The 11,977-nt window shown below is 51.8% G+C and overlaps 1 protein-coding gene across 12 annotated transcripts in view; it reads left to right on the top strand.

The window, feature by feature from the left end:
* The window catches only part of Crtc3 (CREB regulated transcription coactivator 3), a 103,388-nt gene extending 91,872 nt beyond the window's left edge, over positions 1-11,516 (top strand). For 3 of the 12 annotated variants that reach the window (XM_050153974.1, XM_050153976.1, XM_050153977.1), the window contains 5 exons: positions 1,138-1,436; positions 5,195-5,392; positions 5,479-5,559; positions 7,720-7,822; positions 8,322-11,516. In XM_050153974.1, the coding sequence (XP_050009931.1) occupies positions 1,138-1,436; positions 5,195-5,392; positions 5,479-5,559; positions 7,720-7,822; positions 8,322-8,530 (890 nt within the window). In that variant the 3' untranslated portion in view covers positions 8,531-11,516. The remainder of the gene's footprint in view (positions 1-1,137; positions 1,437-5,194; positions 5,393-5,478; positions 5,560-7,719; positions 7,823-8,321) is intronic. The other 9 variants (XR_007593906.1, XR_007593909.1, XR_007593910.1 and 6 more) reach the window with 9 other exon arrangements.
* Positions 11,517-11,977: the final 461 nt, after the last annotated feature.

The raw sequence follows: 11,977 nt of genomic DNA on the forward strand, positions 1-11,977 counted from the left end.
TAGAATTTCTGTAATTTTTATCAAACAGTTGTTTTCTTTTTGTTTTATATTTCCTTGGTGCATTGTGAGCACAGGCAAGCACAGTAAGCATGTGGAAATCAAGGAACAGTATGTTTGGCACCAGGTATCTTTACCTGTTGAGCCATTTGGCTGGCCCGGTTTTTGTTTTTTGTTTTGAGAGATTCTCATGTGGCCCTGGCTGACCTCCAGCTAGCAAGTCCTCCTGCCTTAGCCCCCGGAGGACTGGGATTTCAGGGTGCTGTTCTTACTTGTTTCTGCTTCTGTTTTGTTTGGTTTTGCTCATGGTACTAGAGAGATCACTCAGGACCTCAAGAATTCCCGGCGAGTGTTCTGCCAATGAGCCCTCCTGACCCCCACAAACAAATATTTTATCAATACAAACACACATTTCTGCTTCCCAACCATGGCTCTGGCCTGTTGAAATACATGCCCCAGCAGCAGCTTCCTTGTTCATAGAATGGAGCTGTTCCGTCTGGGCTTGAGCTGAGTGCCAGGGTCCAATAGGGCATAGGACGGGGTCCCAGCTCCTAGGTATTCCTCTCTTAGTTCTTCTCTGTACCATGGAGACCCCATTCCCAAACAGTCTTGCTCATGCTAAGATTCATCCCCCCTTCACCTCAGAGAAAAAGGAACTATCAGAAACTCTGCTTTCCCTTGAGTTTGCAGACACTGTTGATAGCTTATGAAGAGGCCAGCACTGAAGAACAAGGAGCTGTACAGCTGAGAGATGGGGGTATGGAGCCTGCTCTGCAGGGGCCACAGAGGTCCAGGCTGTGCCACGGGGCAGATGCTCTGGGGGCTGTGAACGGAGGGTTGTGTAGCCTGAGGCTCCTCAGCACTCCTCGCCTGCTCCAGCTTCCCCAGGGTTTTCTCAGTCTTGTTCTTCTTCGGAAGCAGTAATTCTGTTCTCACTCAAGCTGGAGGGTTGGCAGCATCTCTCTATACATGGTGTTTCCTTGCCTTGTCATTGGTACACCCGAGACATTTTCAGCAGGAGAGCTGCTCAGGAGCTTCCGCACACATATAGCTAGTCAGAAGTTTGCTTTACTCTTAGATCTGAAAACAAAAGCTTTGTCTGAAGTCATAACAAGAAACTTGTAAATTTGTTTGTTGCAGGTCTGCAGAGTTCTCGAAGCAATCCTTCCATCCAAGCCACACTCAATAAGATGACGCTGTCCTCATCCCTCAATAACCACCCACAGACATCTGCAGCCAATGCGTCCGCTCTTCACCCCTCGCTCCGACTGTTCTCCCTCAGCAACCCCTCGCTTTCCACCACAAACATGAGCGGCCCCTCTCGGCGAAGGCAGCCGCCAGTCAGTCCTCTCACGCTCTCTCCTGGCCCGGAAGCACATCAAGGTTTCAGCAGACAGCTTTCTTCTACCAGCCCACTGAACCCCTATCCTGCCTCCCAGGTGAAGAAGACTTTTGAACCCCCTATATTCAACAGGCTGAGCTGTAGATGGTTTCTCCTTCTCTGGCCATTGTTGTTCCACTGCACAGCCCGCGAGTGCACATGCACTCACCCCGTCTTATTCCTGAAGTGAGAGAGCAGAGGTGTGTGCCTGAGTCGGCACGCATCCGTGATGTTCTCTTCTCCAGCTTTGGATGTTTATTGCCCTTGAGCAAATATTAAACAATTTGTAGTCATTAACTCCTGAAGTCGAGGCTGGAGAAGGGGTGAGGTGTGGAAAGTGAAAGGCAATCCAGGGAAACCAGGTTAGAATCGCAAACTGTACACAGAAAATCAGCCATTGATCCAGTAACTACAGTAAGGCACAGAGAAAAGCCCGAAAAACCACTCGGTGTCCTGACACTTCAGTAGTGGTTTAACCCTCTTCCCTCATTCTCCTGCCCACCCGAGAACAACACTCTGGTTAAATACCATCTATGACATGACGAGGTGACGGCACATAGAGAGAGGCGCAGTTGGGAGTCACAGCTATTAGGTAGAGGAATGTCACCGTGGACTTTCGGACTTCGTTTTTATTCTAAGTTCCTAGGGCGTTACTCCTTACCATAATCACTGGTAAATATGTTTTTGACCCATTTGCCACACCCTGGATCCATTATAGCATCATTGACTGCTCCCTGCTAAATGAAACTGAGTAATGGTTAGCAACGAGCCTCGGTAGACCGGGAGAAGCTGCGTGATTGGGTGTTAGTCACTCCGCCAGTCACTGCTGCTGGATGCTGACATCATGAGCCATTTCTTCCGGGGAAGATGACATGGCATTGGGGAATTTTTTTTTTAATATAATCTTCTCTAATCTTTTCTCATTCCACGCAGCCACCCCACTCTCATTCCCTCCTCACACATCCCACCCTCCACCCCCTAGGGAAATTTTTTAAAACTTTAATTTTTAAAAATGTTATTGGATTGCCAGGTGGTGGTGCACACCTTTAATCCCAGTACTTGGGAGGCAGAGGCAGGTGAATCTCTGTGAGTTCAAGACCAGCCTGGTCTACAAAAGGAGCTCCAGGACAGGCAATGCTACACAGAGAAACCCTGTCTCAGACTGCCCCCACCAAAAAAAGTTATTTAATTCCTTTTAGTTTTGCTTTGTGAGATTCTTTTACGAGCTATTAAAGTGTTCTTGCTTTTTTGCTACACTTTAAGGGTGGAGAACATTGACTCTAATATTTTTATTATTATTTGTTTAATGTTAAGGTTTAAAAAAGTCTCACTCATGTATGTAGTTTCAAAAGGCAAATAGTTCTGAAGGGCCTGTCTCCCCTACCCATTAACCACAGTTTTGACTGCCTGGGCTTGGCCGTTTCCGACCATTTTTGCTAATCTCTTTGGTATAAACATGTTACTTCGTGCTTCTTTTCCTCTAGATGTCGGCTGTTGAGCACTACTAATGGCATCCTGCCGTCCAGGATGGGGATGCAGCTTTCCTTCTGCCCCCCACAGCCCTGCTCTCACACACCTTTCTCGGTCTGTTCATCCATTATAATCTCAGAGCAGCACGTGTGTTTGCGTTTCTATAGCTACTGTGATGTAGTTAGGCTTGACCCCATAGCACATGGTGAAATAACAGAGTGGGCGTGTGCTTTGCTCCCAGATGTTGATGTCCTGCTCTCTGTCTTTCTCGGTCTGGCTTTCCAGCTGTGTGTCGCTAATTCAGGCCCAAACTCTGGTATTGGAATAATCTTAACACATTTCAAAGCAGATCCTCTGCAAGCCTGAGGGGTGGTGAGGGTTGGGGAGGGGGCACAGGAGCCTTAGCATGACTGGAAGATGCCTTTGTTCTGCCTTCCATTTGGTTAGTGATTGGCGAGATTAAGATATTTCTGCCTGGTCCTTTAGAGGTATTACTGGACCTAATCCGGCCGTACGGCTAAGACCTGTGATGGGACCTCCTTCCGTCCTCTGGGGTCGTCTAGGATAGTCCTGCTTTCCTCCAGAACTGTGAAACTGTAATGATAATGGGGCTCGGAATGCGTCTAGAGGGTTGCTGAGTTGCTTGTGTCTAGCAACTTATGTCTGTTGTCTCTAAAAATTTTAATTATTTCTTCAGTGATACTTCCCTTGATTTTTCTCCATTCCCTCTGGATTCCTGTTGTACCAATGTTGGACATCATGAAAATTTCCTCTAATGTCTAGATTTTTTTCTCTCACCTCTCATTTATTTGTTTTTTCTTCTTATATTTGTTTATTTTTGGTTTTTTGAGATAGGGTTTCTCTGTATAGCCCTGGCTGTCCTGAAACTCACTCTGGAGACCAGTCTGGCCTCAGATCGCCTGCCTCTGCCTCCCACGTGGTGGACTTAAAGCTGTGCGCCACCACACCAGCCTAAGGTTAGCCTCTTTAAAATGGCCTTCATGTTACAATAGTAAATGTGGATCCTCACTTCTTTCTTTCCATGTTTCCAGTCTGTGTCTGTTTGGGATCTGAAGGTGATGCTGGGCTCTCTGCACCCCTGGGGATGAGACAGTCTGACAGTCCCCGGTTCTGATGTGATGCTGGGTGTCTGCTCCCCTGGAGATGAGACAGTCTGACAGTCCCCAGTTCTGATGTGATGCTGGGCTCTCTGCTCACCTGGGGATGAGACAGTCTGACAGTCCCCAGTTCTTCCTTCGCTTTCAAAAGCAAGACACTCAATTACTGACAGGCAGCTGAGACTGGGGGCTTGCTGAGGCAGAGACTTTGTGACAGAACCGTCTCTCTTTTCTGTGGTGAGCTTCTTCTAGCACTGGTGTTTAGAGAAGTCTCCTGCTGGTTCAGTCCCTGAGCGATACTATACTGTTGGATACTTGGGCTTGTGTCTGGATAGCAGCTTCTGGGCCAAGTCGGAGGTAGATAGCTCAACTTGTGGCTTGCAGAGACCTCTCCTCTAGTCCCTCCAGGGTCGGCTTCCACTCCCCAGCTATCATCAGGGAAGGCAGCTAGGTGCCCAGCACAGAAATCCTTGATCACTGTCCTGGGTTAACATCAACCCTGACCCCTGCTGTCCCCAAGCCCGATCTCTTTAGGAATTGGGCCACTTGAACCAGATGACAACACATGGCCTTCTCGGTTCTGCTGTTTCACAGATCAGACTGTGTTGCCATTTTCTTTTCTTCTGTTATCTTTCTCCTCCCTTGAGTGGAGTTCATGGTTGTAGTGTTGTTTGCTGATGTTCACTGCCGTTAGAGTTGAGCTGGTGTCTTGTGTTAGTAGAGTTTAGGATGGTAGCACACCTAAGTACCTTCTTCAGTCTCCCATGTCTCCAGCAGTCATGGTTTTAACAAGCAAGACATCATTTTCACTGAGAAAGCAGAGGAAATCGGCTATATTCTTGCTTATTTAAACAATAGAAATGTCACTGAGAGGAATGCTTTCACAGGTATGAACCTGAGATGTGCTTCGAAGGAGCAGAGGCCGAGCATCTCGGCGTAGCAGGGAGACGGAGGGCAGAGGCCGGGCATCTCGGCGTGGCAGGGAGACGGAGGGCAGACGCCGGGCATCTCGGCGTGGCAGGGAGACGGAGGGCAGAAGCCGGGCATCTCAGCATAGCGGGGAGACGGAGGGCAGAGGCCGGGCATCTCAGCGTGGCAGGGAGACGGAGGGCAGAGGCCGGGCATCTCGGCGTGGCAGGGAGACGCTCAGGCTCCCCCCTAACCCTGCTCCCAATCCTAAGGACCTTTATCACTTGGAAGCTGACAAGTCACTTGGTTTATTTCACAGATGGTGTCCTCAGAGCAAAGCCTTTCCTTCCTGCCCACAGAAGCTCAAGCCCAAGTGTCCCCACCGCCCCCTTACCCCACATCCCAGGAGATGCCTCAACCCCTCCTGCAGCAGCCCCATGCCCAGGAGCCCCCTGCTCCTCAGCCCCAGGCAGCCCCCTCCCTGCCACAGTCAGACTTCCAGCTCCTCACTGCCCAGGTGAGTCCCCGTGGGGCGTGGGAGATGGGGAGCCCTATTTCACTCTGAATTCTGGCAATAAATAGTTCCCTTCTTATTTCCCACAGGGCTCATCTCTGACCAACTTCTTCCCAGATGTGGGCTTTGACCAACAGCCCATGAGACCCAGCCCTGCCTTTCCTCAGCAGGTAGGTGGCCGTTCCCGCCCCACCTTTTCTGAGGTTGTTCTGTGTGCTGACCCCTTCAGCCTAAGAGATGAGGCCTCCCCTCTGTTTCAGGTGTGTTCCATGCCAGGAGAGCCTCACAGCCTCCCTCTTATCCAGTGCCACTGCGGCTGCCTTTTGCCTTATAGACCTTGGGTGGGGGTCAGGGCTCAGCAGAGTCAATGTTTGAACGGTGGTGGATTTTGACAACACTCTAGTCATAGAGCTGGGGAGGCCGTTTAGTCAGTACAGCACAAGGACTTGAGCTCCATCGCGGAAACCTACATTTAAGAAGGAAGTAGCGCCAGGTGTATCGGTGTGCACTGTTAATCCTCGCACTTGGGACGCAAAGAGAGGCAGACCGCTGTGAGTTTATGGTCGGTTTTGTACCTATGTACACAAAGTTCCAGACCAGCCAGGGCTACATAATGAGACCTCCTTCAAAAAGGAGTGGGGGCTGGAGAGATGGCTCAACAGATAAGAGCACTTATATTCTCTTATAGAGAATCCAGGTTTGGTTCCCAGAACCCACATAACAGCTTACAGCCATCTATAACTCCAGTTACAGGGCATCTGATAGCCTCCTCTGGCCTCCTCAGGAACCAGGCATGCATGTGGTGCACAAAATATAGGTAGGCAAACACTTAAACACATAAAAATAAATCTTTTAGAAACAAAAAATAAAAGATTAAGAAATCCTAGGTACAACTGTGCACACTCGTAATCCCATCGCTGGGACAGCAAGGGACAGATGGATCCCTAGGGCTGACCAAGCTTAGCTGATGAGTTCCAGACCAGTGAGAGGCCTGTCTTAAACTGAAAAGGTAGATGGCATCTGTGGACTAGCACCCAAAGTTGTCCTCTGGCCTCCAGATGCACACACAGTACACGTGTCTATGCACGCGCACACACACAGGGACCATAGCAGCTAACTAATGCACATTGACACACAGGGACCATAGCAGACAGCTAGCCAGTCCCCTGTGTTGGAGAATCTGAAGGATAAGAGGGACAACACGTGGCCACAGCAGCAGAATTAGAAAGTGGTGTAACACTGCCTGCTGGCCTGGTGCCATGCCTGGCTCAGGCACAGCCTGCTGGAGCACTCAGCCCAGGACTGGGATGGGAAGTCCTTCCACAGAGCATTTCCATTCAGCCACTTTCTTTCGCTTTTGTGTTTCTAATAGTGTTTGGTAAGGGTGGACCAGGCTTCAGGATGGATTTTAAAAAGTGAAGGGAGGGCTGGGTGCTGGTGGTGGTGCACACCTTTAATCCCAACAGAGGCAGGCGGATCTGTGTGAGTCTGAGGCCAGCCTGGTCCACAGGAGCTAGTTCCAGGACAACTAGGGCTGTTACACAGAAAAACCCTATCTCAGAAGAAAGAAAAAAAGTGAAGGGGGGTTTTAACCCACCTCCAGAACTTAATAATAGTAGCACAGGTAAAGATACTATAGCCAAGTGGCAAGAGCGAGCAATACTCACTCTGAGCTTTCTTGCTGTTATTGTTTTGTGTTTTGTCCTGCTTGCTGTCCGACCCAGGGTCTCACATAATGAGAGGCAGGCATGCCAGGCAAGCCCTCTGGCACTGAGCTGCACCTCTTCACTGCTTTCTAAAGAGTAAAGAGCCCTTTCAGACTAGGTGAGGACCAGCACTTCCCTCAAAAGTGTTGGAGATCTTTTTAAGACATTTTTTAAATGGCCTAAAAAATTAATTTCAGCAAAAATTCCTAAATCAGACCCCATTTCTAAGTAGGCCTCCGAGGCTCTATCCTTGAGAGGTGCTGGCCAAGGGTGAAGGGAAGATTCCCACTCTCTCACTTCCCGGAAGCCAGAGAACCCACTGTTTCCCTGAGCACAGAGGGACCTCTCTGATGGGCTGAGGAGCAGGCATATCAGAGACCCAAAGGGAGTCTCTAACTGTGGCCACTTATGTCTCTTGGGGTTGTGTAGCAGGCAGTGTATGGGCAGAGGAAAGCTACCCGAGCTGTGGTACCCAGGGAGTGTTCCTCCTGTGTCATCACACAGCAGAGCCCTCCGGGATCCTAGGCAGAAGGGGCTGTGGGACAGTCTGAGGACACACAGCCCTTGTTCACACACACCTCAGAAGCAGAGCTGCATGCCCACTGTGGCTTTTGTTGCTCCCAGGTGCCTTTGGTGCAGCAGAGCCACCGGGAACCACAGGACTCGTTTCCTTTGAGACCAAACCCGTATTCCAACTGTGGAAACTTCCCAGACGCCATCCTGACAGGTGAGTGTAGGCCACCCCTCAGCGCTGCTGTTGGTCCCGGTCCACAGTGTGTTTGCCTCTGGGAGAAGTCTAGATCATATCACAGTCTATAAATGAAACAGACCCCTGCCTCGGTCTGACGAAGAGGACAGGGCCTGGTGGCCAACACGTTTCTGAAAATACCTAGTCTGCGGTGACCAAGAACCGTCTAAAAGCGGGAAACTACAAACATTCAAAGATTTAGTTAGACATGGCAATGTATATTTGAGATTCAAGCCCTTGGGGAGCTGAGACAGGGATTCCCTTGATTTTGAAGCCTACTTGGGCTACGTACAGAATGAGACCCTGGCTAAAAAAAAACAAACGTCGATTCCAGGGGAAGAGCTGTGGGCCTGGGAGTGGTCAGTGCATGGGTGCTCGCCGTCCTGCCTGGCCTGTCTGGGAAGGTGACGGGATAGAATGCTGGGGATTGTCACTCTTTAGTTCTCCTGTCACTGAATCTCCTCTCTGCTCCTTTCAGAAGATCCAAGCACCAACCTGTTCAAAGGCCTTAGTGGGGGTCTGTCGGGCATGCCTGAGGTCAGCCTGGACATGGACACTCCGTTTCCATTGGAAGAGGAGCTACAGATCGAACCCTTGAGCCTGGACGGACTCAACATGTTAAGTGACTCCAGCATGGGCCTGCTGGACCCCTCTGTGGAGGAGACATTTCGAGCTGACCGGCTCTGAGCAGAACACAGTGGAGCAGGGGGACTGAAATGGCCAGAGCAGAGCCAAAAATGGAGCCAGCAGACATCCCGACATCAGCCATCTGTCCCAGGCTCTCCCCTGAAGTCCTAGCTCAGAGGTCATGGCTTTTCTAGGCACAGCTGCATCCTGCCTCTCCAGCCTGTGGCACCGTTGTACTGCCACAGGCCGGCTGCTGTGGAGCTTCTGATGACTGAGGTCACCGTGTCACCCTTCATTCTTTGCTGGCATCTAGTCAGTGTGTAAACGTAGAAAGTGCTGTGGGACAGGTGCCTCCGTAGCACCACCAGAGCTCCGACCCGCACGTCCCAGTCAGCACCTAAGAGGGGCCACAGGCCCGTGGAGTTGGCTCAGCACCACACAACGGTACCGGAGCACCACAATGCCTTTCTGTCTGGCCGCCAAGGCCAGGCACCCTCCGGCTGGTGGATACTCTGGGCCATTGCTCTGCCGGGTGGTGTAGTGAAGAGGATGACGCCTACCCACCCGTCCCAGGGCAGGCTGTCGTTAGCAGGCTGAGCTCAGCTTGCTCCCTCCCAGTCCGGTATCTCTTTGCTGCTGCTTCCCTGTGCGTGCACAGGAGAAGAGGGAGTGAAAAGAGTCCCCGGAACCAGGATGAGCCTAAAGAGGGCAGTGCTCCTTTTAGGAGGCGGTGGGCACGTCCCCTGCACAAGGTGTCCTCCATCTTAGGCCGGCCACCCTGAAGTCCCACTGGGCAGAGCTGCTGGGACTCCTGTCAGTGCATAGCAGCTGAACGGCCCCTTCCCTCCCCAGCTCTCTCTGTGTAATGCAATCCTACTAGACTGTAAGCTCCATGAGGGCAGGAGCTGTGCCTTGTTCCTTACTGAACCCCTAGTGCCTGACGGGACTGAGGGCTGTGTGACTGGGTGTGGCACCCGGTCGTGGATGATTGACTAGATATGCCGCGCGGTAGGGCGGAGTGACCTGTAGCTATCGCTAGTCCCTGCTTGAGCTCAGAGCTTCAGCCTTCTCTCACTGGTGCCTTCAGCTCACACTCACTTGAATATGCCTTACCACACTGGATGACCAGCTCCGTCACTAGGCGCCACAGCCATCCTCCTCGGGATCACGTCCCTCAGCAGCTAGGCTGGAAACATCCAGAATGGCTGGGCACACCAGAGCCCCTGAGTGTGGGACACCAGGATCTTCACTAGGCCCCCACTGTAGAACTTTTCTACTCAGACCATGCTTTTCGTTCCAAATTGCCTAAAATAGAGGTGCATAGTAAATGAGGCCGGATTCGTGGGACTCTCATGATGCATTAACACCTTATCGCCCAATAATCTGACCAGATTCTACCACTACTGCCTCCTAGCCCTGAGTGGGGAAGTGGTGGTGCCCAGGAAGCCTTCAGGGGAGGAACCAGGCCTGAGGAGATGACAGGGGCAGGGCTAAAGAAGCGTCTTTGCTCAGACAGCTGCTGCCCTCCCTGAAGGCCAGTGTAGCCCAGGCTCATTGCCTTTCCACCCAGGCCAGCAAGGATGAAGTAGAAGAAAGCCAACACACCTGTGCCTGTGGCGAGCAGAGCCTGTGCACAGGACGCTGGCTCCCACACCTCCCTACATCTCATCAGCATCTTCTCTTAGGCCTTCTCCATGATCCTTCAAACAGCCCTGATGGTGCCGTCCTCCACCTTCCTCTAGGACCCAAGCATTGTGTGTTCCCATTTAGCTCCAGCTCTGCTGTCTCTGTCCAGCTCCACCCCCAGAAGATGCCCCTGGCCTCTGCTGAGCCCTGTTCGCAGTGGAACTCTCATACGCTTTATGCCTGAGATCAGAGAGGAGCGACTTTAGTTTAAGTGGAAGTTTTTCACTCTTTAAGCTGCCCTGCACCCCACCGTGCCCACGGAAGCCAGCTCCTCTGTCCGAGGTCCCACCGTGCCCACGGAAGCCAGCTCCTCTGTCCGAGGTCCCACCGTGCCCACGGAAGCCAGCTCCTCTGTCCGAGGTCCCACCGTGTGCACTGAAACCAGCTCCTCTGTCAGAGGTCCCACCGTGCCCACGGAAGACAGCTCCTCTGTCAGAGGCTCCACTGTGCCCACGGAAGCCAGCTCCTCTGTCAGAGGTCCCTGAAATCAGATCTCAGGCTTTGGGCAGGGATCGGTGCTGATGTAAGAGTTTAGAGAAGGGGGTCCCAGCACAATCTGCTCTCTGCATCGTGCCTTATCCATGGGATTATTACATCAGGAGAAGACCGCCTTGTAATGGGAGACCCCAAGACCCCATACCCTGAATTACCCTGCCCCTGGGATATTCTCCAGCTGATGGGATAGTACTGGCTATGGGGGAAATAGATAAAAAGTTAAAATAAAAAAAAAACAATACAGTGTAGCACTGAATTAAATCTGCTGTTAGGTCCTCGTGGGAAAAACTTTAAACCACTGGAGAGCCCACCCTGTCTAGGCAGTGTTGAGGACACCGGGAGACCTTGTCGCCCTACCCTAGCCATGTAAGCCTGCATGCACTCGCTGCTGCCCTAGGCCTCGGCACTGAAGTGGCTACAGGCGTCCCCAGCCCTACCTGTCCATGTTTGCACCTGGTCACGGCTGCACTCGTTCTTCTAGCAGTGTGGGGTATAGGCTGTGCGCATGAGGAGAAACGCTTGGATCCCGCCCCAAATCAGTTCTCCTTTGCCCTGCTCCCTCTCCTAAGTCTACTGTACCCTCGGAGCTGAAGAGTGGTGTATTCATGCTCGTGCACGTATCTGAAGACATTTCCTGTTGGGACTCTCCAGGGCTCTTGTGATTTATACACAGATGGTTCCCAGCGTTTCCACTGCTCCAGGATGGGGCCATCCCAGCAACTAATCGGACTTCCTGCCAGTGTCCTAACTCCCGGCCCTTTGTTAAGCAATATTGACAGATTGGACTTTGTATAAAGTAGCTTCCAAGTTTTATAATGCATCATTTTACATCTTTCGTAATTAAAAGCAGCACAATATGGTTGTATCTGCTCTCCGTGTTTCTCTTCGACCTTGGGCGCACCGGCTTGGTGGGCAACTTCGCTGGCTGCCTCTGCCTACTTGGCTGGCACTCCCCGATTTCTGAACATTGGCTGGGTCCTTCACGAACCCACCTGCTGCCCTGTCTCATTACAGATGCAAGGTGTACAGTCCCTTTGAGATTGGGTAACAGGGACAGAACACCCTGGATGCTGTCTTCTGCCTCCTCCTGCCTCCGCTCCTTACCCGGCTGCTGTCCTGGACTAACCTTGATCATCTTCCCAATGCCTTCTGCCTGGTCATAAGCCTCTTCTCCTTCAGGGAGGCACACTCCTTCAGCTACACTGAGCACTGTCTGAGGGTGACTCCTAAGATCCACCGAAATCTCACTTCTGGGCAGTACGTCCGGAGCCCTGCATCTCAGCCCCCCCCCCCCCCCCCCCCCCCCCCCCCCCCCCCCCCCCCCCC

Source organism: Alexandromys fortis, unplaced genomic scaffold (genome assembly GCF_014885135.2).
Source record: "Alexandromys fortis isolate MF-2015 unplaced genomic scaffold, M_Fortis_MF-2015_v1.1 scaffold_86, whole genome shotgun sequence".
NCBI classification, from domain to species: domain Eukaryota; kingdom Metazoa; phylum Chordata; class Mammalia; order Rodentia; family Cricetidae; genus Alexandromys; species Alexandromys fortis.